At 34.7% G+C, this 27,646-nt stretch overlaps 1 protein-coding gene across 1 annotated transcript in view; it reads right to left on the reverse strand.

The window, feature by feature from the left end:
* Positions 1-27,646, reverse strand: part of LRP1B (LDL receptor related protein 1B) — a 752,762-nt gene that overhangs the window by 63,682 nt on the left and 661,434 nt on the right. Inside the window, exons 63-75 of the mRNA XM_067299399.1 lie at positions 26,502-26,595; positions 24,733-24,849; positions 24,500-24,619; positions 21,271-21,390; positions 14,456-14,572; positions 9,864-9,970; positions 9,089-9,218; positions 7,976-8,082; positions 6,945-7,077; positions 3,400-3,522; positions 2,001-2,123; positions 1,607-1,744; positions 857-991 (exon numbers count right to left, since the gene is read on the reverse strand). Coding sequence (XP_067155500.1) covers positions 857-991; positions 1,607-1,744; positions 2,001-2,123; positions 3,400-3,522; positions 6,945-7,077; positions 7,976-8,082; positions 9,089-9,218; positions 9,864-9,970; positions 14,456-14,572; positions 21,271-21,390; positions 24,500-24,619; positions 24,733-24,849; positions 26,502-26,595 — 1,564 coding nt within the window. The remainder of the gene's footprint in view (positions 1-856; positions 992-1,606; positions 1,745-2,000; positions 2,124-3,399; positions 3,523-6,944; positions 7,078-7,975; positions 8,083-9,088; positions 9,219-9,863; positions 9,971-14,455; positions 14,573-21,270; positions 21,391-24,499; positions 24,620-24,732; positions 24,850-26,501; positions 26,596-27,646) is intronic.

A 27,646-nucleotide genomic window follows, 5' to 3' on the forward strand; every position in this document is an offset into this window, starting at 1 on the left:
TAGAAAAATTATTTTTGTATTATTTCTCCATCCTTCTTATACCACTCTATTAACATTATAACTTGAAGTCAACTTTGAGAATGAAAATGTCTGTTATAATTTTCTCCAACATAGCTATCTCCTTCAAAGTAAAAACTACATGATCACCTCTTACTGGAAAATCTCCTGTGTATACCTTTTTCTAGAAAGCCAAATAATGAAGTTTTCATATGCAAGCATCTATTCACTTTGACAGTCCCACTGAAGTCATCTGCACTTTTTCTGTAAGTTACTGCTCACTAGAAAGAAAATGAATTCACATTCCATTCATCAGGAAGGTTCTTTGAAAGGTAGATTTTATTTGATCTTTCTGATCAACTCTTTGTAATAACTAGGTCTGTCTTCAGGCAGTGTGACACCATGTATATTAAGATTGACTTTTCTAGGGTAGTTTATTTTCAACCTTTTATTTACATTTTGACTTTCAGTTTTATAGGTCTTTGTTCTTTTTAAGCACCTCAAAATACTCTCATATACCTAGTCAATGCCAACTCAAATTGCTCAGTTAAATATTCTAATAGATTTTAAATCATCCATTTACACATTAAATTATAAAATCATTCAAGGCTCTGACCTGGACCTTTTGACTTTCACAGTTGACATTAATCTTTGATAACATCTCCAGGTAAAATGCATAAATCTATTTCCACTACATCCTCCTCTCAGTTATCTTGATTTCCCAATCCTATAGCTATGAAACAGTTTTAACTCTGAGAAAAAAAAGTATGTGATATGTAGCCCCTTCTCTAGCATAGAAAATTGACTACCCAGATGACTTTTAATACTTTACAGCACGGAATGATGGAAAGGTCTGTACCTTCACATTGTCTGTTCCTCTGGTTTCTCTGAAATCCAGGTTTACACTGACAAAATAGGGATGTCTCTGTTTGATTACAGTATGCATCATCTCCACAAGGATTCACATTACCTTCACATGTATACTCAGTGATGCCTAAACATAAACAAAAATAACTTAAAAATTCTAAAGGATTTCTTTAAACTGCTAAAAGATGACATCTAAAAGAACAACAACAAAAATCCTGGCAAATTTATCTTTGGTTCTGTTAAAACAGCATCACGTTAAATTTTAAACAAATGTATGACACTATAGTATTTACCTACATACGCATGTAGATACTATTTAATTAATATTCATTGTTTTAGAAGGTGAATTTAATACTATAAAATTATCTTGCTGCAGATGCGAAATAAAATGCAATCAATTTAAACCTGAACTACTTCAAAAACTCAACTAAACTACTCTAAAAACCACAACCTGAATTACTATAAATTTTGCCTTGCTCTTATGGTATGTCAAACAGAATGAACACTGCATTCTTTAGTTATTTTTTTTGTTTTCTTTATATTATATTTTAAACAAAATACTGGGTATATCTGCTTAGATATTGTGCAGATGTTATTTTATATAACATCTCAGAAAGATACATTAGATGTAGACACATCTTAGATATACATTTCTGTTTTGTTGAGAGGTTCTGCATGGAAGAACATCTCATTTTATTATTTCTTTTCTGCTACAATCATGAAAACATAGCTTGTCACTCACTTATTTTGCAGTCTTGCTCATCCGAACCATCTCCACAGTCATCAAACCAATCGCACTGTAGCTCCATCGGAATACATTTCTTATCATTACAAGTGAACTCATCTTTTTTACAAGGTCTTGCTTTATATGTGATTTTATCTATATAATTACAAATGAACAGTAACAAAAATAAGTCAGTATTTAGAATATTTACATTATTTACACGTACAAATGGGAATGACCCTGAACCATTAAGCCACTGGGAATTATTTAAAGCTTAATTTCTTTCAGTTTTAAATTCTGATCTGTTAACATCCAGTTAAGGTTTAATGAAAGATAAGCAGACTTCTGTAATACAGTTTGCCTTCAAGTTGTTTTCTTTGATCTGAATGTCTTGAAAGGTAATATCACTTACTGCAGTGATCTTCATCCGAGTTATCACCACAGTCATCAACCTCATTGCAAATCTGTTCAGGTCGCAGACAAACCCTGTTGTTTCTGCATCTGTAAGGCCTTGTAGGAGGGCACGGAAACTTTACTGTATTAAAACAAACAAAGAAAATCAGCTAGTACCCAGCCAGTACTCTTAAACCTTCTTTAATGCCTGCCTATCAATGCAAAAAGCAAGCATAGAAACAAAGTGGTACAACTTGACGTACTAGTGGTACTTGATTTTACACCTTCTGGTACCTAATGAAGGAACACTTGAACGATATTTACAGTATAAGCTTTTCATTTATAGAATGAATATTTCCTGTGATAAGGCTAATAATACTTATTTTTGAGAATCAGTAAATGCAACATAAATAAAATAAAGGAGGTAGGAAATGTAATGTTGTTCAACATTTCAACATAGAATTAACTTTTTCCCATCTGCACTTGCTGCAAAAAACAGATTATTCACAAATCTATCTGAAATTATAGCCAGCAGCAGTAACAATGGAAAACTACATTAAACTGGATATGCTCACCAACTATTTGCATCAATGAATGCATAGATTGTCTGTTGTTCAATAGCATTTTAAAGTTAATTATAGCTGTAAAGTTAAATATAGCTGTAAAGAATATTTTCAACATTGGTTTTGTTATAAACCTGCCTGAATTCATTATGAGTATACAGTGTAAAACCTAAGAAGCACTTTTCCTTAGAACTCTGGGAATTTTAATTTTACATTAGGGTAAAACTTGTGCATGTGTATAGATTAGGTGTCATAAAGCAGTGCTATATTCTTTGACCAGCAGTTTGCAATAGTAGAGAAAGTCTACTATCTAACAGAGGATGCATTTTGTTTTATGCATTTTCACATTTTTTGCTATTTCTAAAGCTTTGCAATCTTAGAATTCTTTTAATAGAGTATATATTACATAAAGTCATTTGTTGCAATGTAACAATGTACCTAGTGAAACGTCTATTACAAAACTGTTGTTCTCAGATTAAGTAGGCATATATCTACTAGATAAATGTAACTAACAGAGGCACAGAAATAAGTAGTGTATTTTTTGAGGTCTTCTCTGTAGCTTTCAATGAAGTAAAGAATGTGAACAAGCCCTACTGGAAAAAAAAGGAAAAAAAATTATATCTAATTGCTCAATTGCTCATTCTATAAGTTTTCACTGGCATAGGTAACAACATAATAAGAACTTTGTATTTATAGAATATTATTCTGCTGGTATGCCTTTATTTCAAGCTAATCTTTTAAAAGTCAAATGAGAAAAGCTTAGAACTGTATGTCCTTTGATAGATGTTACATATTGTTTCTAAATTGCAAACTTGCTTTACTAAATAAAAAGCACTGAAAAATTTGATGTCATACCACACATTTCAGCAACTTCATCAGAGTTATCTCCACAGTCATCCTCTCCATCACAGACCCAAAAATGCAGCTTGCAGAGGGAATTGTTGCACAAAAATTCATCAGCTCTACATATATTTCCCCCTGGAAGGATGGACAGAAGACAGGAAGAAAAACAGGAAAGCAGAAAGACAAAAGAAAATCAGTACAGCTATTTACCACATACTATCCCCAGTGAATGAAACATATAGCATAACTAAATGAACCAAATCTCAAATGAAAGGGTTGAAGAGACAGAGAAAAATACTCATTTAAAAATCTGTTCCTTAAGCAAACACTTCTTTCCCTTTCTGCTAGCTGGGAATTTGCTCTTTGGCCTAATTCCCTAATTGGCCTGGCAATTACCAAGGAAAGACATTAAAACTCACTAGCTAGGCATGTTCCCCTTGCACTGAGCCAGGAGGTACTTGAACTCTTTCCATCTAAAGCTTCCTTTGGTGAAGCTGCCTTTCAGATAAGAAATGGTTGGGTTCATCCATATTTTGTACTATCAGAGAATGGTATAAACCAGAACAACACAGAAATACGGTCCTGTCAGTGAAAGGCCACTTCAGGTTTATTGCCTATGAATGCCTGATGCTCTACCTATTGCTGCTCGCAGTCTCCCTGAAGCACATCATCTTCAGAAGAGACAAAGCGATTGCAATCCCTTTTCCATGAGCTAGCAATTTTTTCTTCTCCTGAGGTGCACTTGGTTGAACCAAGCTCTTAATGCCCCCACCAACCTCCACTGCGAGAGAAGACCTGGCCATACTGGGCGAGAGAGACAGACTAGATGACCTCTTCCTTTTTGTAATTTCTGTCTTCATTGGGATTTTTACTGAGCACAGAATGCATCAAGAATAAATTCTTCCATGCAATTTCAGCAGTGACTGAAACATCTCAAAAAATTGAGTGGGTGAGAGAAAATGTTTTAAGATAGAGTGTTCAAGCTTTAAAAAATTGGTTCAAGTTTGGTTCAATTTTAATACCTGTAGCAGTAAGAAAGCATTTTTTTGTCAAAATTATGACTAGATTTTACCACTCCCAAATAAGTTATGACAACTCCCTGAAATTCATTTTCTATATAATATACTCTTCTGGTATGGATTCTCAAAGTTTCCTGAGAGGAGCAGAGTATAAGAGAAAAGAAGCTGAGCACCTGCAGAGGAGGAGACACTACAATTTCACATGATAGCAGCAGACTCTCACTGTGGCTTACCTCAGTACATTAAACACACCTCAATGACTAGATCAAGCTCCAGCAGCTTCTACTTATTCATTCAGTGCCCTACTCACAACCCCACTGAAACCAATAAAGGCTTTCTTTCAGTATAAAAGGGTTCAGAACAGGTCTAAATTTTTTCCAGAAAATTAATTTACATCAAATACCCAGCATGCAATAGGGTGTAATGTTCACATTACATTATTGAATATGATTCACTCCCATTGCAAGCATAACTTAAGAGCACTAAGAGAAATATTATATTATTTATTGTTGTTAGAGGACAAATATACACAATTCAAATATATACAAATCAATTATTTCCAATATTCAAATTCAACATATACAATTCAAATGTTCAAATATATACAATTCAAATATTCAATTGAAATATTTCCATTAGAGGAAAAATATATACAATTCAAAATGGAAAGACATGAATATAAATAAGATTGTAATCACATTAAAACTGTAATTCTAGTTGTACATTAAGGTTTTAAAAGGCTGATTTTTAAAAAAAATGCACACTGGGCTACAAATACATACTACAAGGATTGTTTTAGAATGCTTTAGAATAAAACTCCATTTGTGTTTGCTGTATTTCTAATGAGGAAAAATTAGTTTTTCTAAAGTACCAGTGAGATAAACTGGCATTTGTTCTATGTGATTGCTCTGTCTGTCATAATTTTTTTACAGAATAGATTTCTGTAACAAAAATCATAATTGTAACATAAATACAAAGTATTATAGCAATAACCAACTAGACAAAAGGCTTCTTATTATATGATAAGCAATTTGTATTTCACAGGAGCGCCATTATGCCATCCAAAGAATAATGTGGGCTTCAGATAAAATGAAAGTGTTACTACTTATTTACACTTCATTGGTTTTAAAGAGATACAGTCCAGATATTTTAAAAGGCAGTTTTGAAAAACACTAAAAGTTGTCTCCTAAACTTTTAAAATGTCATTGATTTTTTCAATATTCTTACAATGACTCAGTCTTCAGCGCTTCCAAACGCGGTGTTTTTCCTTTTGTACCTAAACATCTTTGCAACATTCTTCCAGCTTTCTTCATTTTCTGGTCTCTTTTTCAAACGTAAAACCATCCCACATAACTTCTCTTTTTTCCTAGTTGTAAGTACAGTTTAACAGATTTAGGACAAAATAAAGGGAGGATATTTTACTCAGCAGTTGCTTGTTTCTTCTCTGATTATTATTATCTATTACTGTACTGCAATATGCTTTTGAAGTTACAGGTGTATTACACAATTGCAGATGACTAATTCACAGAGTGAGAGTCACTGGAAGAAAATAAAAAAGAACTACTAGTTGCAAGATCATTAATCTATGAAAAAAAAAAGCTGTCAGAATGCTGAGGAAAATTTTGCTTTTTTAAAAATTTGCTTTAATTTGTTTGACTGAGAATTTCTTTGTCACAACTACTGAATTTCTACACCTATTAAGAATCCTAGGCAGCATTACAGTGCTACTCCTTGGTAGATGAAGCAATGCTCAGTTAAAAAAAAAAAAAAGATATTAAAATTTTTTGCATCGTCTAACCCTCAGGAGGAACACTATGGGTGACTTCTTTAATGATGTTTAATTGCAATATATATATGTATGTATGTATGTATGTGTATATATTTATGTATGTATGCATACCTATGTAAATATATATGTGCACAAAATTGAAAAAGTCTTATTAGATCAGGATTTGTGAATATTCAGCAACTATCAGAATTAGATTAATAGATGTATTTCCCAAAAGCATATCTGGAAGCTTGACCATAAACATGAAAGTTTGAGCACAAGGTTTAGCTTCATATGAATCAACTTATGCTATGGGCTTAGTTCTCTGTGAGGAGACAGAGCACTCAAGATGTGATCTTGTAAGTTCTGGTTTGATGCAAAATTTCATCTCCACAGAATCAGATAGAAAACTGGTTCTTAAACTTATTTATTTAGCAATTTGTCATTAAATTGCATGGTTTCGTAAATTATTGTTACCTATAAAATTACTGTAAATTAACAGGACTTATATGCTTCCAGTAATAACACATAACCCTCTTTTGGTCCTTGAGAAAGGTCAAGTGAAGAAGGAGAAATGAGTTGTCAGTTATAAACAATATGAGTTTTGTTTCTTCATCCAGCCATTTATGAAACTGCAATACTGTATTTGTCAAAAGAAGTCACAGGGCCTTCATTGCATCACTCACAACACTCGAGGTATCCCTAACTTACATTGTGTTTTAATACAAAAAAACAATAAAGTAAGCCTTTTAAAGAAAAGTGTGTCTCGCCTTGGTCACAGTTTTCTTCATCACTGCCATCCACACAGTCCTGGATTCCATCACACAGCCATCGGATAGGGATACAGTGGGCCTTATTTTTGCATCGAAACTGATCTTCTTTACATTCTGTTACACAATCCATCTGTGTGAATACAAAAGTGAACTAAATATCAGTTAGCAATAACAATGACAACATACTTACAGACAAATACAACATAATTTACTGATACTGTTTCATTACCCAGCTATTTAATGTAACGTAGTTGTCCCTTCCTAGGGACAGTGTAATTTGAATAGTTATCAAACTCCAAGTGAATTGTAATCATTATGTATGCTCTCATATTATTTCCATACGTTGCTTAGTATTAGCAGTGGGAACAATGGCTAGGTTTACATTTCTGAAGTCATCTGCCCCAAGAGAAACAGCCCTGAACAAGAGGACAGCTCGTGCGAACTGGCTCACACCCATGTAGATCAGGACCGCATCCTCCAGAGTGGTCTGTCTTCACCTGCACCATGCAGCATTTGGCTCAGACTCTAAATGGCATCTTTATGGCTTGGAGAAATTACTACTACTTCTGGTCTTTTTTTCTTGAAGTCGTCCACCAAGGTGGTGTTTTTTTTTAAAAAAAGATACCAACCATACTACCTGTGGGAAGAGCATTGGCATGAAGGCCCATGGGGAGGGGAGTGCAGTGCCTGCTAGGATTATGTTAGGTGACTCTAGAGAACAGAGGGAGCCAAATGTGACACCAACTTGTCCACAGAGCCAATACAGAGCAGCCCCTGAAGCAACCCCCCGAACCACACTCAGGTTTGGACTTAGAGGAAACAAACTCGTTCACACCAGAATAAGGCTACTGAGCAAACAAACATCAGGCAGTGTAAACTGCCAGGGAACCAGGGTCATAAGGCTATGTCATTTGACAGTATTGAATGGATGTAAAAATAAATCTTTGACCTTTTATTATTTATCTATTTACAGTTCCTAAGCTCATTGAAAAACAGTACAAAAAATTCAAGAGCAATTTGTCAGTTACCTCATCAGATCCATCGGCACAGTCATACTCTCCATTACATTTCAAAGATGCCGAAATACAGCCTCCACTTGCACATACATACTCACTTGAAGAACACGTTGGAGATGCTAATTACAAACACATATTTTATTAAGAAAAAGACAATTGATAAATAAGTTGCTTTATAATTCAGTGCTTTCATCTGGTTAAACATAGTGAGTAAACATCTAGTTGTAGCTGACAAGAATTACAAATACAAATTAATTTTGGACAAAACTGAACTGTCTTGCCCTAAATAAATTGTACTATGATAGTGGAAGGATATTTGTTTTTTATGACTACCAAATTTCTTTTCCTGTTTTCCTTATGCTTGGTAACAGTGTTAACTACAAACACGCATATATTGATCTGAATATAAAAAAGTGCATGTTTAAAATATAAACCCAAAAGTTAAATAAGTGCTTGTAATTAAATAATCTTAATTTATAAGACACCATGGTCTTGGCAATTATACATTATTACAATAAAATTAATACATATTAATCATAGTTTCATTTAAAGTATAGATGGAAATTTTTTTTGCACTGGGAATCAGGGGAGTTTTCCATAGAATTCTCTCAGCCTCAGTGATCTATACATAGCTTGCAAAAAATTTAGCAAAATTCACGCAAATATAAAGTGCATTTTCCAAAAAGGTAAAAAGGAAATAAAACAATAACAACAAAAATGATAATTCGCTAGAGAAAACCTTTGCATGAGGACTGATAAAAATGGACCACAAAGCAAAAAATCCCCAGTGACAGTTTAGTAATATGCCAAAAATTACTCCTCTTGTCAGAGAGGAATGTGGTAAGCTGGATATACATTATTGAATTCTGTTTCAGTATAATTAAAGTATCATTCCCTACAACAAACCTTATGACGCATGGCTGTACATAAGTAGGTTTTTCAAATCATGAGTAGAAAGGCACAAATTCAAATGAAGGAGGAATTTCAGATTTCTTTGCATTCCTCGCTACTCCTAGTGCGCAAGTTATCTTGGTTTGTTGACTTGATTTCTCCTTGTTTCACTCTGTTCTATCCCTTGTTTCATTCATTCATACAAAACTATTCTCAGCATTATTTAAACAATACCTGGTTCACAATTTTTCTCATCATCCCCAAGCTTACAGTCTTCATGACCATCACATTTCCATTTTGCTGATATGCACTGACCATTGGAACACTGGAACTGATCTCTTGAGCAGCCTGTTTCACAATACCTCTGTTACAATAAAATAAATGTATAGCTGAGGTCAAGAGTTTAATGTAGATGTTGGTAAATATACAGCTAATCAGAGAAGTTAGAGCCCAGAATTTGCCACATTATGAAATCCTTTAACAACTTGTGACATTAAATGTGTTTGTGTATATGATCCATGCAACATGGCTTGCACCCTCTAAGTGGGTGGTAAACACCTGAGGTGCAGCATTCTCAGGAAAGAAGGAACAAAAGAAAGAGGGAAGAACAGAAAAATAGCAAAACAAATATTCGGTGAGCTTCTGCTGTACAAGTGAAAAGCCCTACATTGTGTTCTCAAAAAAAACCCAAACAGCCCTTCCTCCACTAAATTCAACACTTTTTTGTGTATAAACTAATGGTTCCCCAAATATCCAGGATGGGAAGAGGCTTTGACCATTGACAGGGGACAAAAAGATGTAGTTAGACTACTGGCAAATGTGACTCATTTTATTTGCATGTTTCCTTTTAAGGATAATTCATTCTATAGGTTTAGCTTTGATATAGTAAAGACATTTTTATATACGGTTTCATGCGTAGAATTCCGTAACTGCTTGTTAAAGTATTCATACGGGGGAAATATAATGCTACCAATTTTCTAGAGAATTTTTTTTCCTGGAAGAAGCCTACCTCATCTGAGCCATCTGCACAGTCATAGTCTCCATCACACCAGAACCTTGCTGAAACACAATCTCCATTTGCACAGAGCAAGTCTTTCAAAGTGCACGTCTGAGGCTCTGAATAAAGAAAAGAAAAAGTAACAACCCTAGGTTTATTAGCATTTCTATGTAATGTTTTTATGTATATAAAAATCCCCAAATCAATGAATGATTATAACAAAGTCAAAATCAGTAACTCTCAAATATCTTAAGGATTTTTTTACTGTAGGATTTTGTTTCATAACATTTTATAACTAAATTTCATTTTTATATATAATAAAACAGTCATGCAAATACCTTCAGTTCTCTCAAACTTCTTTTGAAAACTGTAAGTGATGCTGGATACATAAATGTTATTTATTTTAATAAGTTTTTAACTAGAAATTAAACTTGTTTTGCACCTGACAATAAAGGATGTAAGTAGGAGTAAACAGATCTTTGATTTTGAGTCATCTAACAGTATACCTTTTATCTCATACCTTTTCGCACATGTTTATGTGAAGAATTAGCTACCCCTGTGCTAAATGTTCAAAGCAACAGTGTTGGCATGGTAAATGGAGGGTCTAAAAAACAAGGTTTGGAGTTTCAAGAAAAATAATTCAGTTTTCCAGAAATTAACTACAGGAGAAAGCATGAGAATACTCCACTGACTTAAATACTGACAAAACGGTTAGAGATTTAACAGAGCAAGAACAGAGTGAGTTGCAAAAGTCAGCGGACAGTATAATTTCAGGGGGGAAAAAAAAAAAACACTACTGTCAACATGTTAGAAAACACAGGAAAAGAAGGAATAAAGGTAAGGCCAAGGATGGAATTCCAAGTTATTTCAGGGAAGGGAGATGCTAGACAAAGAGGAATCTAAGGAGCTTACAGACGGGAAGGATACAGTACCAACTGGAAGGTAAGTCAGATATTTTGTGATAAATTAAATCTTTCTTCTAATCTGTGGAAGGAAACGAAGCCCAGTAGGGAGGTCTGAAGTCACTACAGAAGGTGTACACTGAAGAGGAAGAGTAGACATGAAGTTAATTCAAGGTCTAGGGAAAGCAAACAGGAGAGGCAGGCTGTGGAGAGCGACGGAGACGGTGGGATTGCTTGTTTCGGCCTGTTTGCTTCCCTACTCGCACAAGCCCTGCACTTTTGCTGTTGCTGCCACCACGAGACGGTTGAGGGAAAGAGGGATCGGTGCGGGAGACTCTCCCAGCAGATCACCACGTCCCTTCCTCCTGAGGATGAGGACCAGTACCAAAGGCACTGGAGAGAGTGAAGACGCGGGCTGGACTTTAGATCACTGGATCAAATGAGGGTACAGTAGTAGTAGAGACTGAGCAGAATTTAAGCAAGTCTCTACACGATTTAGACTTTGACAGTTATAGAGTTATGTGAGAGTAGGACTGAAAAGGCAAACAAGGATTATTTGAGAGGATCTTTCCATCACAGCAAACACTGAAACATGTAAAAATTGTAAAATCAAGAGTAAGGATTATTTGGCAGGACCTTTCCAACAGAGAGATAGGAAGAATTCAGACAAATGGCAAACAATTCGGTGACTAAGCCAGTCGCAGTGTGACTAAAACGGAGTGAAAAAGGAGAGACTGAGAGCACTGTGGGCACGGATGCTGATGGATCAGGTACATCCAGTAAAGGGTTCTTTAGCTGGTTATGGAAGACAGAAGCATGGATGCTTCTGAAAAAGATAACACAGTGAGTAGAGAAAGCAAATGCAACATTAAAAGCTTCTAATAAAGAAGAATTTGGTGAATACCAGCATGAGAATTTACCAGAGGTGAGTTGCACAGATCTACAGTAAAGCAGAGCTTAGGGTTTTTTTAGTTAGAATATTTTGATTTATAGAAATCAAAAACTGTTTCAAGAAAGGGGTAGTTTTCTTGAACATTTTGGGTTTTCTTTTTTTATGTAAACTTCAGAAAAAAAAGTCAAAATATGCCTATTTGAGAGTTTTTAGAGGAATTTCATTTTTCAGATGGGCACAGCTTTTCATTTTGAAATTGCAAGAAAGTCATAATAAAGGCACATCTAGAGCAATTGCATCAGTTCTCCAGCAATGTTATTTTCAAGCAAAGGTTAGCATTATATGGATTCTTCAGACTATATACATACTTCTTTCTAATTTTTTCAAAGAAAAAGCTCATTGTATGTTTGCAAATCACTGACATTTGATTCCTTTTGTTCTCAACAGGCCATGAAGAGGAGGTTGAAAATATGATAAATTATGTAAAGGAAATAATTTGTGGAAAAAGTAATTCACACGCAAATAAACATTTGTCATGTTTCTATACTGATTTGCAAAATATAAGCAAATACGATTTCTATACTACTAATGAATTATTTATAAACAGATATTTGATTCTAGAAAAATGCAAACAATGAACTAACTTCTCATTTCTCTGTCTGCAAGAAATATTTCTGCTGCTGGAATATAACTCTGTGATTTACATATGAACACAGCAGAGTACTTCCCCATCAGTGCTCATACCATTATTGAAAGGAATAAGTATTAATAGACCTCTGTATACCCAATAAAGGACAGCATCTTTCAGCTTCTATTTTATAAAAACAATGAAACTCCTTCCTGAGGAGGAATTTTTGAATGATTAGAAAGAATTTTATTTGAAACATAGCACATTAAAATGTGAAAGAAGATCATTTTAAGTCTGAAAATATTCTGTACAGCCAACAGACAGATTTGTCATCAACTTAAACGGTAGCAAGAACAGGATCTCATGGGAAACATTTAAAATCATTTCACATTTGAGGTTCAATTTTGCATTTAATGAGCATATGTATTGCGATACGCCATGAATTGGAAGGATTTTGTTAGGATATTATTATCCATGCACTTCTATACATTCTTTTTTTAAGTATCTGAGGTATAAACTTATACTGTACTTTTTACCTGTTTGTACTTTTTCCATATGTTTGCTTTTACTCAGAATTCTACGTCTATAACAGCTGTTACAAAGCCAACTTAAAAATATTTGGAACCAAACAGGAAGGTGCAACTCCTATGCAGAAAAACAAGTAACAGCAGCACAAACATGGGATAGGAGCACTTTAGCCAAAATGAATTAGTGTGCATTGACCTCCAGGTTCATCTCAGCATCTGGCAGCAGATCACACAGAGGAATTAAGGCACATACATAGTACACACTTTTTTTCTAGGCATCAAAGAATCAGATATAGAATATCTCTAGCAAATTACCAAAATATACTGTTGGATACATACTTTATGGAGAGGGTAATTAAGGTACCTAGCAAGGAGGAGCCATCTAATTTAATTTATATTTGTTTCATTACACTTTATTCTATAAGTGACTGGACAGTATATAAAGAATTTTATAAATCTGTTTCAAACAACTGAACAATATTACTTATTTTCCCAATGCTTCAATGTTTTAAATTTTACAATCTCCCACAAAGTTAAGAAAACTTTCGTGTGTCAAACTGAGGTATAACTGTAAATGGCTCTGAATGACTGACATAACATTTTCTCCTTTAGATGAAATACTTTCATATGGTAACTGTGCTGCTAGGGATTTCTGTAACTTGCATCATTTTCGAACACAGATAGTGATTAAAAGGTAGGCATACAAGTCCACTTCAACTTTTCAAGCAAAATGGCCTAGTCTTCAGAACATCCCGAGTACCTGTGGATACCATGTCTCGGAGAGGAGAAAGGGGTACACAGCACTCGCTCAGTGCGAGAATGCCTAATGTTACTGATTCTAGGCTATTTCCTCAGAAAATATGAATATATATTCATATATATACATACATACATAATACATATATATATATACACATTCAGGATGATTCAAGATTTTCTACACAAAAATAATAATTTCCTGGATTTCTAACAACTGTGAGATGAAGAAAATCATTAGAATTTGTCATTTCTTCATGAGAACCAGATTTAAATTAACACATTGAAAGTGATATTACAGAGATATATCAGGCATTGAGGTTGTTCATGCGTAGGGGAGAACTAGGTGAACAGAGCTACTTTCAGTAACAAGGTCTACTTTATTATATAATTAAGCACTTTGAAAGTGGACTTCCCAAGATACAAACAACACAAATCGTCTAAGGAACACACAGAATATAATGGGCAGATAGTGTTTGATCAAACACTATTGTTGGCAAATGTTTATCCCTTAAGGCAACAGAATAGGTTTTACAGCTCTTATCTAGACATAAGAAATATGACATTTAAGAGAGAGCAATGTGAACAAAGGCAACTAACTCTGATGATACTTTATTATATACTCTGAATTTGTAAGGTCATTGAGGAGTCAGTCATAGGTCAGGCATTCTTGCATAGCTCTTTCATATAGAATTACAACTGTTTATGAGAATGCATACGACTGGAGAATTGGAGCAACAGATATTTTCAATTCCGGTCAACTGATTTTCCACTTATCAGATGGCCCTCTATGAGAACATGCATGTGTAGCTTACCAGTATTAAACTGCAAGTTTCCTCCTACATGCTGTTAAAGTGACTCTACACCTTATAACATACGCTTAGGCAAAAGTTACTTACTACAGTTTTCTTCATCAGAATTATCACCACAATCATTCTGGCTGTCACACCTCCAATGGTCTGGAATACAGTTGTTGTTTTTGCACTGGAATTCGTGAGGCCCACAAGTTTTTTTATCTGTAATTAAGATGACCATCATTTACATCACTGCAGACAAAGAGTCAAAACGGGAAAGACTGCTGCTGAACAGTGACATGAGAATATTGCAAGGTATATTTTAGAAGGAGCAACCATAATACTGAAAACGTTACTTTCAGAAATAAATAATTAATTAAAGCAACCACATTCTTTACGATCCTATTGATTCCTTCATACCAAACGAGATATGCTCATAAACCATATGATAATAGCCAGAACGTGCATGTTGAAAGTGTAAAAAATAGGACAAAACTGTAATGTGTTTTAAATTGATAAGTTTTCTGAAGCAATTTTTACATAAAGGGATGGTATGAGATTTAAACATTTAAAACAGACTGCAAAATCTGTTGTAATAACTTACTATTTACAGTAAAGTGTGAAACTCAAAAGTGATACACAAATTAGTTTGAGGAGAGGTTAGCATAATTGCATTGACTCTCAAAAAACCACACTGACTTGTCTTGAATTTTACTGTAAAATTGCTTTATGAAAGACCAGGTCCCAGTAAGCTACAAGAGTAATATATATAGTAATATACAAAATATGTATTTCCCAAAGCTCTGATGACATGCAAAAATTTAAGACTAATCATACCTAACAGAAAACTTTGCATTTTGATTTGTATTTTTATCAGTCATTAGAGAATGGAGGTTTACTTATACAAAGTAAAACTTTGTAAGGCAAATAAATCTAAACTGAGATCAATTTTCTTCATATAGTACATTTTCAGTGAGCTTTCCTGCGTACATAATGGTACTATAGGCAAAGCCTTTTGTGGATGCATGAGCACTCTGAACTCCTCCAGTAGGAAGGAGTTGACTCTGTTTATTCGTATCTTTTATTTTCTATGTAATTCCCTCAGGTTCTAAGAAGCAAGATGAAATGAAGTAAGTTAAAAAGATATCACTGACATATTTTCATTGAAAAAAGCACATCTAAAATAAGTTTGCTTTATAAAAGCCTCAATGACATATTTAAAATTACATGTCACTCTGATGATATTTCAATAGAAATTTCTTAACTTTCCATTAGACTATTTGATAGCATGTCAATTCAGACTTCATGTTGCTATCAGGCCACTTGATGAGTTCTAATAAGTGATAGAAAGAAGAAGGACTGAAACACTAGCTTGAATCAACCTGCTTTCTCTGCCTGTGAAATAGAAGGACCACGTCATGAATTATAGATACCAGATTCAATGGTATGGCCCAAACTGCTGCTTTTTTTGTTTTTGTTTAAGATGTGGTTCTGGAACTAGAATAAATCAAATCAATTTTTGAATATCAAGAAAGCGAAGGTAAACGGTGTTCTCGCTCAGTTCTGCAAACTCCAAAACTTGGTAATCACAGTACTGTCTTTTGCATTTGATCTCCATTTTCTGCCAATATTGTGATTACACGTAGCTTTCTCCCAAATTCTTTTTCCTGTGGTGTTTCTCAAGATGGTGAAAACAATTCAGATGCAGTCAATATTCCTGCCTCTTTCAGATTTCAGTTTACCACAATCCCTACACAAGCTTGCTTTATAACCATGATGTGTCAGATACTTAAATTGGCAAGCACTTAAAGAACATTTAACATTACATATTTTTTATATATATATATATATATATATATATATATATATATATATACACACATATATATATATATATAAAGACACTCTTCTAATTTGTTTCTGTATCTTTGCCAAAGCCTAAGTTTCAAACCAGGAATCTATCCTATATTTATACTACTTCCAAGTAAAGTCTATAGTCCTGTATTAAATATACATGCCCACAAAATGAATCTTGAAGACTTACCACAGATTATATTCTATTATTTCAGCTGTCTGCTAGGATGAAGAAAACATACAATATATCTTTTTGTATTCTTCATACAGAATTCTCCAGTTCTCAGGGATGCTAAATCCACTTTCTGGGCTTGCCTTTTTTTAAATTTACCTGGGTGTAGTCTGACCTTATGATTACCACTTGAATATTAATCCTTCTTCTTACTCTATTTTTTAATCAAACACAAAAAAAATTTCTTTATGCAAAATATTTTGATGCTTGGAAGGCTCTTTTTTCTTCACTTCAAAAATCTTAAAGCTTTATTTTTCCCTTGGGATGATACTGATCTCTCATAGCAGCTTACAGTTGACAATGTCTGCTACAAGCCAGATTTGTTTGTCTTGGATTTTTTTCTTCATGTAAATCAGAGACCAGGAAAACACTAGGACAGTAGAACTAGGATATAACATAGAGGAAGATTTTAGAGAGTTGAGTAACAAAAACCTGATCTCTTGGAAGGATACACTTACTGGCCTCAAAAGTGCAGCACCTTATTTTTTGAATGGTTGAACCCTGAAAAGCAGAAACAGACACACGTGCATTTTGTCATTTTATAACTGTCTTCAACACTGAAACTGCTTTCTGTTTTTCTTAAAATGAAGCTGCCTTAAAATGGGAAGTTCTAGGTAAGAATGGTATGAAGTGAAAGTAGTAAATGATGGTTACTCCATTTTCACATTTCTCTCTTCAAACTACCACTATTAAGAGATCAGTGGGTCTACTGCCGCAGACAAAGCACTTTTTTCAGATATTTGTGTGACTGCCTGCGGCTGGGGTATATCTTTTGTGCAGTCATATCTAATATTTCCTTTCACAAACAGTTCTAAATGAGCAAAAAGAAAAGAAAATAGGATGAAGTCTTGAATGTAGAAAAAAAAACCCACGAAACCAAAAAGGTTATATTTACATCTTTAAAACATTTTGATTCTAATCCCAATCCCAGTGAAGTAAAACTGCAACTTTGCCACTAATTGCACTGGACCGCAGATTTTGGATTTTAATTCCGTGTTGTGTGTGTGTGTGTGTGTGTGTGTACGCACGCGTGCATGTGCCTGTGCATATGCACGCAGACACCTAAAAGAGACGGAATCCAAAATGGATAAAAACTTGCTTTTGATCAAGGATCAGCTAGCTGCTCAAGGACCTGGCTGTCTGTCACTGATACTGGATATAGGAAGTTCTTAGGTTGCTGAAGAAAGTTTAAGTTTATATTAGGCATCCTTCAAAAGTCTCATGGAACATATCCATCATCATCATAAAAAAACCCACTTTAACTCTTTAGGCTAAAAATAAAATTAATATTAAAAAAAAATGAGGAAGCAGAACATAATCAGACTAGTACTAATGCATTATGCTAATACCTCAAATACATATAACCTTTAAAGCAGACTATAATCATTTTCCAAGACTAAATATAGCTTTCTTCATATTCTAATCAAAACAGCTTTTTGTGATGTAAAGCATTAAAATTGTGAGTAAGGATTAAAATAACCTAACTAGTTCTTTTAATTGTCTGGGCAGAGAATAAATTAACTTGTCCTACTACTCTTTGAAAAAACACCATATACTTATTAATAAGCATACGTTTCCTAATTCTGTTTTAATCATCTGAGTCAGAAACTAACCACAGAAGACTGAATACATTCAGAATACATTAACAAATTGACTCAATATAGTATCTCCAATAATATACAGTACCAAATGTTGACTAAGCAAAATATATCACTGTGAAGCATTTAAGCAAAAAATAAATTGCCCTTTATACTAGAAGTTCTGCACTGCAAGCATCTTCAGAATGAACTATAAACTATTACAAGTTAGTATTACTGCCAGCATATGCAGATCTGTATTATATTCAGCTTGTAACTTTATAATTTAATGTTACCAAAGTTTGTTCATAAAAGTAGTCATCTTTAAATTTAAAAGAAGAGACCAAAACTTGTTCTAAGTTCATTTTAACATATTTAAAGTACTAAAATTAAGGGAAAGTTCTTTAAAACATGAATAAAGCCATCCTGTGCTTGTAAAGGCTTAGTTGGTATATGAGTACACATCATCATGAGCGGCAAGGAGATTGTAGATAGGAATACATCGTTCACTCTCCTCCAATACAAAACTAAGGGGCGTTATATGCAGATAACAGATTTAAAATAAAAAGGGAGGAGGCTTTTCATATACCGTGTAATTAAGCTTTGGAACTGCTTGTTACAGATACTAGGAGAGACTGAAATCCATCAGGCCTTCTTGAGTACAGAGACACATTTGGCTCATGTTGTCTGAGCCACAAATTGTCAGATGCTGGAAGAGTATCCTGGGGAAGAATTGTTACAGGTCTGCTTCGGTCCCATATTCTTCCCTAGATTTACTCACTGCCAGAGACTGAGTAATGGGCAAGGTGAGTCTTTGATATGAAACAGCATAACCAGTTGCATATATTGTGACTAAAAAGAAATATTTAAATTGGGATTGCAAGCCCTGCACCTCTACACTAATTGCTAGGGTAGTTTGAGCATTATTCTATCTAATGGTTAAAATGATCAACTACAGTGAATTACATTTTTTTCCTTGTCAGTATTAGTTATATCTCTTTTCCTCCTTCTTTCAAATGTCTTCATGCCATATCAATTGGGCTTGTGTGGGTTACTCAAAAATATCACCCCACAAACTCTGTATCTTGGAATGCTGTTTGAATTAGCAGGGGAAAAACCAGAACAAAAGAAGGAAATGGCATCTCAGAGATTGAGTTGATGGGGCCAGTATAGGAGGAAGTACCTGTTCAGTGGATCAGAAGGTGAGCAGTGCTGAGGTAGTCCCAGCACAGCCCAAAACAGGACAGAAACAGTCTCTGTGGCATAGGTTCCTCTCCTTTCCTCTAAGTTTTGTATTCACTGTTTCTTCAAACCAGATGGTTTCTTGGAATGTAACTTCTCTCCAGCTTATGTGATCAAAAAAGATGTCCCTTCTTGGAAATGCAAACAATGATCTCATATTTCCAGTGCTGAGGCAGAGTTTCAACTTCCTAGACATGTTAAACAGGTCTGATGTTTTCATTTCAGTGCTGGTATCAAATGCTTGAAACGAATCCATGGAAATTTTGCTGTTTCTCGGTGTTTTGTTCTTGATTGTAGCTTACAGTTCTGTTACTCTATTGTCCCAGTGGTAGTATAAACCTGTCCAGACCCACGTGTTTCAGCAAACCTGTTATTCACATGTGCCTGAATAATGCTGAGAGCTGTGAATACTTTGTGCACCTGTATTTCCTGTTCTCTTCCATCTCAGAGTAATTTTCCTTCTTTCCTTTTATAGACCTGTCTTGGGATTTCCACAAAAGGTTTTCATCATTTGGTGAGCGCAGATTTTGTATTGACATCAATTTCCAGTAATTTTCCAACTATGTCAGTACTGATCCACTTACTTTGAATTTGGTTATCTGTAATCCACTTCCAGATTGAATATTTGTATTTTTTCTTTCATTTACAACCAAAAAGCTGGCTCAGTACTTTTCAGCAATGAAACCAAGGAATAAGAAAGCTACTACTATGCAGTGTGATCTTTTTTTCCCCAATGATTTGCTGATGAATAGCATACTAGGCATATACAGCAAAATATCCCAGACAGATGAATGTGGAAACTGCTTAGATGTTTTCAACTTTGTATGACTACTGTCTTAATAAAAGAATTTTAACTGTTTCTGTAGAAATATAATCAAGTAATCTGTTTTGTTAATAAGAAATATACTAAGAATTGTAGAGTTACAGTTGTGAACCAAAAATGAATCTTCAAAGAAGCAATGAAAGAAATTCTTGGATTCTAAGCTAGTACTTTTGCTCTAAAGAATCTGCCTCAGTAGAGTAGGAGACTGTCATTCTGGATATTGTATAAAACCTGAGAGAACTGAGGGTTTGCTTTGACAGTTTTGCAAACATTTCGTTGATCTCATCTGTTGACGATCTACTTTCTCAAACTGTCAGAGTTAAGCACAAAAGTTTTGTAAGCATCAGAAGCTCTTGGAGAAGTTCTGTGGGGTTGCAGAGTTCGTGGAGTGGTATATTATGGCATGTCACTCACTCAGAAGTAAAAGTTGGTCATGTCAAGTTGGAATCTGCACTGGACCCTTCTGCCCTGCTAGTGCCAACTAACATCAGCTTCTGCCTTGAAGATGTTTCTGCTGATAAAATTTAAATCAACTTCATGCTGGACTTAAGGCTCTTGATTTGGAGTCAATTTCCCTGTATTTCATAGCCCTATAGCTGTTGTGAGGTGGGTTAATTCATTAGTTACAAAATGATGTTGCTACACTGTGCATCTTCCATCTCTAAAATAAAAAGGCAATACACATCTAGTGAAATTATAAAGCAGATTACAGCAAATTGTTACATTTTTCCTATTTATCAACTACAGTAGCAACAAAGTATGCAGAATAATTTGATGGAAACTGGGTAATTCTGTAAGAAAAATCAGGAATGTCACTATATTCCAGATGACATACTCATTTATAGATCCTACCAATAATGCAGTAGCATAATATAAAGTGTATATTCTACTCACATAAAGACTGCAATTCAACAAGAACTTCATGAGCCAGATATGGCTATCATTATATAGGTACTATCACATACTGAAAGAAGATATATTAAGTGGAATCATTTTTATTAAAATAGTAAAAGGAAATAATGTCAAGCTACAGTAGGAGATTCAAAACTAAACCAAAATAAAAACTCAGCTCAAACAAAACATCTTGAAAGATGCTGGTGTAGAAAATACTAGATTTTAATCTGTTTTTGCAGTTAACCTTTCAACCTGAACTGCATTGCTCTGTCATTTATATGACTGCTGTCATACTCACCACAGTTAGCTTCATCTGATCCATCAGCACAATCTGGGTCTTCATCACATACCCACAGTTTAGAAATGCAGTGTTTTGTAGTTTTACACTGGAAATGGTCTGGAGAACAACTGTTTTCCGCTTTAAAGAAAAGGATTCCAAATTAAAACTAGACATTTCTGCTAATAATCAAAATATTTGTTTTAAAGTAAAAGAATAAATTTTTAAGGATCCAAAATTCAGAAATAGGGTATCTCTGACTTCTAGTTTCATTTAGGTAACACATGTCAGAAAACAGCATTCAGGTTTATTTTGTTTATAATTTTGCCTTCTATTTACACATTGTTTTATATATTCTATATAATAGTACTGTCCAAATTTAAAAAACAGTGTCTGTTGCGATATTCTCTTAACAACAAACAAACAGACTTAACATTAATACAATCAAAACACTTTGTTTTAAGGCATTCAGACTTTTTTCCCCCCTAACTTTCCAAAAACATCAGTTATCAATTCTGAAAGTTAGTTAGCTTGAAGGACTAAGACTTTCAACTCAGAACCATTTTGATTAATGAAAGTAATCAAAATTATGTCCAGTTTTGGTTAAATTCTGTGGTCTCTGTTTAATAGGTAATGGGTGAATGGGGAGAAAAGTTGGAAAATGGTTTCTCTCTACCAGTTTAACAGAACAAGCATTGGACTGAATCCTAAAGTAAGACAAAGATACAAAGATGCAGCTAATCTTCATCCTGTTCCTTCAAGCTCCTTTAATTTTAGAATAGCTATTTGACAACAAGAAAGATCCTCAGTGCACCATGAATTCCCTCTCGTTTCCAGGCAGAGAGGTCAGCTGCTGTCCTTCCTCTCAGCCAGGATGCTGAAAGAATCAAGGGCCTTTCAGCAGGGATACCTCCCCTAGGCAATTATCAGGAAAAGTTACTCTTTTGGGTCCTTTCTTTCCTACTGTACTCAGTCCCAAAGGCTAAGAGGAAAGTTAAAGGTCCTGCCCTAAAAGAAGAATCTGTTGGCAAGTTATTAGAACAGAATGCGATTTCTAACATACGTAGTGGAACTCATGATTCTGTACTGACTTCCTAATCAGCATATAGGCCAGATCTTACCATTTCTTAAACTCTTATAACTCAGTGCCTAGATGTAAGATGAATAAAAGGACACATCTGTGCTGTACTGTGAGCCAGTTATTTGCAATCAGATGGTTACAAGTCTCTTAGAGATAAGTGGATGTACAAGAACCTCCTAACTGTTCTACAGTGAACTGAACATAGCATGAAAACATGAAATATGACCTATTTTCTGATAATGTCTTCCCACATGAATGTTATCCTGGTTTAACCACTTGCAATAGATTATACACACTGAACTCCATAGGATTTTTAAAGAAGTTTCCTATCCGTGTTGAAAAGCCATTTGCTTTTTGAAATGAACATTCTTATTTGATTTGTCAAGAATAAGAGATTTCAGGTTCATTAGCAGTTGGTGTATGATTTCTTTCAGTGTCAGGTTTTCATACATAAATATAATGCTGGAATGAACACGCATTTAGACTTGGCTGTGTTGCTAACTATACTTTTAAAAATAATACTGACTCAGCTAGAATGCCTATCAGAGGATTTCAAAGTGCGTTACAAAGATGACCAATATAATTACCTCAATTTTACATGTGGAAAGCCTAAAGTACAAAAAAGCAATGTGACTTCTTCAAGGTGACGTAAAATATAAAACCAAGCAGTGACAGAACTGTATTTCATGAATCCTAGTCTGGTGATACCAGAAAGAGACAGGTAACAACCCGTTGCTTGTCTTGTGACAGGAACCCAAGTCAATCCAAACTTTGAGGCAGACTTACTTAAACCTTTCCCTTCTAGTGAACTACCCAAAGGAAACTTAAGAATTTTTAGAAGCCATACACTAGATTTGATTAGAATATAAACTAGCACACTTAACTTTCATTAAGAGAGAAGCTCATAATGTCTAGGCAACACAGAACAGAAATAAAAAATGTATATAACTCTCCCCCTACCACTGTGCAGGTAGGCTGATGACTAAGTTTCAGACAATCTGGAGGCTTCATTTATGTCAGAGCAAACTGTACTGTCCTCTCTGAATCCTAGAAGTATTCAGCTCCCTCACCGCTGATCCTGACCCTATCTCCCCGCAGTCCCTGAGTACTGCTGTGCTCCACGTTCTGCTGCTGTGGCTTTGTTTTATTTCTGTCAGCTGCATCTCATGGTTTTGGGAACCTCCCGTATAGTAAGGATGTGCAGTTCTTCCTAAGGAAAAGAGCAATCTCCCCCATCTTCTCTAGGTGTTTATCTGACCCCACTTAATCTGCTTCTAAAGAAACGCAACATGAAAACAAATAATACTGTCTGTCACAGGCTACAGCTCTGCTGCGCTGTTTGAAAGCTGGCCATTAAACACACTAATCAACAAAGCCTTTGTATCCTTAGCAACCCTTCCCTTGGAGATGGCCATGTTTCTGCAGAAAGGCAGCGTATGCAGACCTTAGGAGAGCTAATTCAGAAAACAGGGATAAGCACCTTGGATGAGCAGCAGATCCAAAGAATTAACTGAGTGAAGAAAAGAGTCACATCCAAAGACCCCATCATCATTTTAATTACAGAATGGTAAAAGATACAAGCTATTCAATACATTCCTATTCTAAATCTTAAAATACTTCCTCTAGTTCATCTGTAACAAATATGGAGGGAAAGTGAACTTACAAAAATCAAGATGTAAGAAAAGGTGAGTAAATGGAAATCAAGTTACATAGGCAAATTAATGGAGAAGGCCCCACAGGAAAGGCGGGGGATCACCAGCAAAAAAAAGGGACACAGAAAGAGTTATGGACCTACATCCTTTCCAGTAAAAGAAGCAGAAAAACAATCTTTTTACACTGAAATGTGTTGCCACAAGGCATGGCAGATGAAAAGCTCAAGAAGATGAGAGTCATTTATGAGGTGGTTAGAGTAAAACAGACATTTTAGCCTAAGTCAGAAACCCAATTAAATGTTTGAAACTAATTTGTTTACATCCCCTCTTCTTTCTTTAAAAAATGAAGTTAATAAAAGACATTTTAATTTATATTGTATATGTAGTACTGTACATGAAATAATCCACTGAATTAACTGTTTGGCATGTTCCTCAAATTATTTTACATAGGTGAGTTCAGCTCCTTGTTTAAAACCAACTACAGCTTTCAGAGCAAAATTCTCTAAACATAACTTACGACAGTCTCTTTCATCTTCTTCATCACCACAGTCATCCTGTCCATTGCATCTCAGATTTATTGGAATACACTTCTGATTCTTTGCGCACTTGAACTGACCTGACAGACACACATGTGTGTCTTAAGTTAAAAGAATAAAAGTATTAATGAGTTTTCGGCCAGAATTTAAACCATGGCATTTAAATATCAAGTTTAGCATGTTTCTGAAGCCTCTACTAAATATAATCACCTACCACAGTTGAGTTCATCAGAATTGTCCCCACAATCATTTTCTCCATCACATATAAAGGCTGGAAGAGCACAAAGTCCAGTTCCACACTGAAAACGTCCTGGTTGACATCTGAATTCAGCTGATGAAAGAAAGAAAACTGCTATCAATACTCTCAGATGAACGGTAAAATGTCAGTAGTGTTGTTCCTCCTCTGTGGACTAATTAAGCACTTCTTAAGTTATTGTATTTGACTATATAGTGTCAACCTGAGTAGATAATAGCTACTAAAATGTAAATGTATTACCACAAAATTAAATTCAAGCTCTGAGATTCTAAATTTGCATAACTCCTCTATTTTACGAATGATATAGAGTACAACCCTCTACAGGTTGATGCTTACTATGGACACAACAGAGACTTGTTATTAAGGATATAAATGGTTCAGTTCAAATCAGTATTTAAGAAACCCTCTATCCCACTTTAAATACATTTCCCATGAAAGGTCTACCACTGTTCATTCTCACAGGCACTGACATTTGACTGAACAAGCAATTGTACACTTCTAGAGTAATATTCTATATAAACACATTGTAGCTTAAGATGTACTCTTATGTACAATGACTATATATGTGAAAACTAGCTTCAAAGCCCTCTGCAGTGGAAAAAGAAAAATAATTGTAAAATTGTAAAAACAAGGATGATTTCAATACACAAAATTCAAATGAATTGTTACTTAACTGGAGGACTTGTGGAATACACAGTAGTGTTACAGGGACTTTTGTGTGTATAAGCTTGAGGGAAGAATACTGTAATAGTCTTTTGATTTATGTAGATAATATAATAATGTTGAAACAGCGACTGGGACTGAAAAACAGCATCATCAACAGTGATGACTGTTTAGGATCCCAGTACACTAGAAGAGTATTTTACTAACATCTAAGTGAACTTTCAGTCAGCTACCATCACTGCAGTCATCCTTTGGAATGCTGAAAACATCATCATAATTGACTTCAAGTTGTCTAAAACTCCATGGGATAATACTACAGTAACCTATGTAAACTATAGAAGGCTCTCAAGAAATCGGCTGAATCTGCACCATGTTCAGGAGACTGCATCAAAGTTGCACAGAATGCATGGAAACAGTTCATTGCATAGAGTTGTTTATACTGGATTGGTGAGATTTAACTTTCGAAACTTGCCTTTGATAATATTTATAAAACCATAAAACTTAGTATTTACATAAAATCATATGCTGAAATGATTTTTTGATTGGGTAAATTACATAGAATCTTAGTAGGATCACATGGAGAATGTTGTTATTATTCAGGAAATTGTACTAAATAATGTGTAGCTGAGCTTGCATAAGTGCAATAAAACATAATGAGATTAGAATACCACATTTCTATTAATGTATAAAAATAAACCAAGTAAATTTGGCAGATTTTGTCTTATTTGTATACAAAAATAGGCAGCCTCAAAATATAACTCTAAGATAAAAACCTTAGGCTAAAATTTAAATGGGATCAAGTAAAGGTTTAAAACATGAAAAACATGTTCTTGTGATTTTCCAAAGATCTTAAAGAGATCCTTAGCACACAGTGATAAGTTAATGAAAATATTCTACGGGTTGATAGACAAGGGCCTGCACCCTTTGTAAATCTGACAGAGACCAAGGGAAAACAAACACTGCTGCAAACAAAAGCTTTCAACAAAAACCCTTCCTAACATGTGCAAAGTATTATATTAGATATGAACTGAAAAAGCTAGGCTTCAAATTCAGAATACACTTACGGCATTCCTCAGGCTCATCAGAGCCATCTCCACAGTCATCAACGGTGTCACATTTCCACCAAAATGGAATACATTTGTCAGTTTTGCAGCGGAACTGTGAAAGGAAAGAAAGAGGGAAGAAAAGCTTAGATATAAATTCATTTTTTTTACATGAATAGTATAATTAATGATTAAGTCATTGTTCTATTAATCACCACTGGTTGTTGATTTTATAAAATCTGTTTTTTAAAACATCATTCGATTTTTGGAGACGTGTTCCAATGAGGCTTCAGCTGATACAACTCATTGTAGTTTCCATGATATCGCTACACGGTTTTATAGTTCCACTGATACAAGCATAACTACTGCATTTTACTGTATTCTATGATTTGATCCTTTAAGATCACACCCCAAAAAACACGTCAAATTTTAAATAGTCTTTGCAGCCTGTTGAAACAGACTTTTATCACTTTTCCAGATAAATACACGCAGTTAAGAAGAAGTGGCTTAAGAACTCAGGAACATGCGGTGTTGTGCTTGTATACAATATTGCTTATATAGTTTGAATTAAACCAGGAAATCTCACCCTAGGCCTTCCAAGCTTTCCAAAGAACAAAGTGTTTGTTAAAAAACAAAACAAAACAAAAAAAACAAAAACCAAAAAACCCCCTAAGAGCTCAGCAACCCCTTTATTCTGAGTTAAAGCAAGACTGTACCTTAATTCTAACTGAAAAAGGAATACAAACAAAATGAAAGGCAGAAGGGGTTTGCTGGAGTCCTGTAGGGCTAAACCTAAAATCAGAAGTTCATTTTGTGGTTAATGTTAGGGAGGAAAATCTGGACAGACTATCAGCACTTTTAAAAAGTGTCGTGTTTCCTGCCTGGTGTCTGTATGAGGACAGAAAGGACACAAACCGATCAGCTTAGAAGGGCAAGACATTTTAGTTTCTGTGAACAAGCATAACTTTTTCATTTCTCCAGGTTTTTGAAACCATTGATTATTCAGTAAAGTTTTATTTAAAAGGCATATTAAACTTAGCACATTACTTCAGTTTTATCATTTCTCCCAAGAAAATTCAGGATTTCAGTGGCATTTATGTATCAAGACCTGTAGCTGGATCAGAATTATATTCAGCTACATCATTCCTGCATTGCATTGAGGAACA

The sequence above is a fragment of the Apteryx mantelli genome, chromosome 6 (genome assembly GCF_036417845.1).
Source record: "Apteryx mantelli isolate bAptMan1 chromosome 6, bAptMan1.hap1, whole genome shotgun sequence".
In the NCBI taxonomy this organism is placed as follows: domain Eukaryota; kingdom Metazoa; phylum Chordata; class Aves; order Apterygiformes; family Apterygidae; genus Apteryx; species Apteryx mantelli.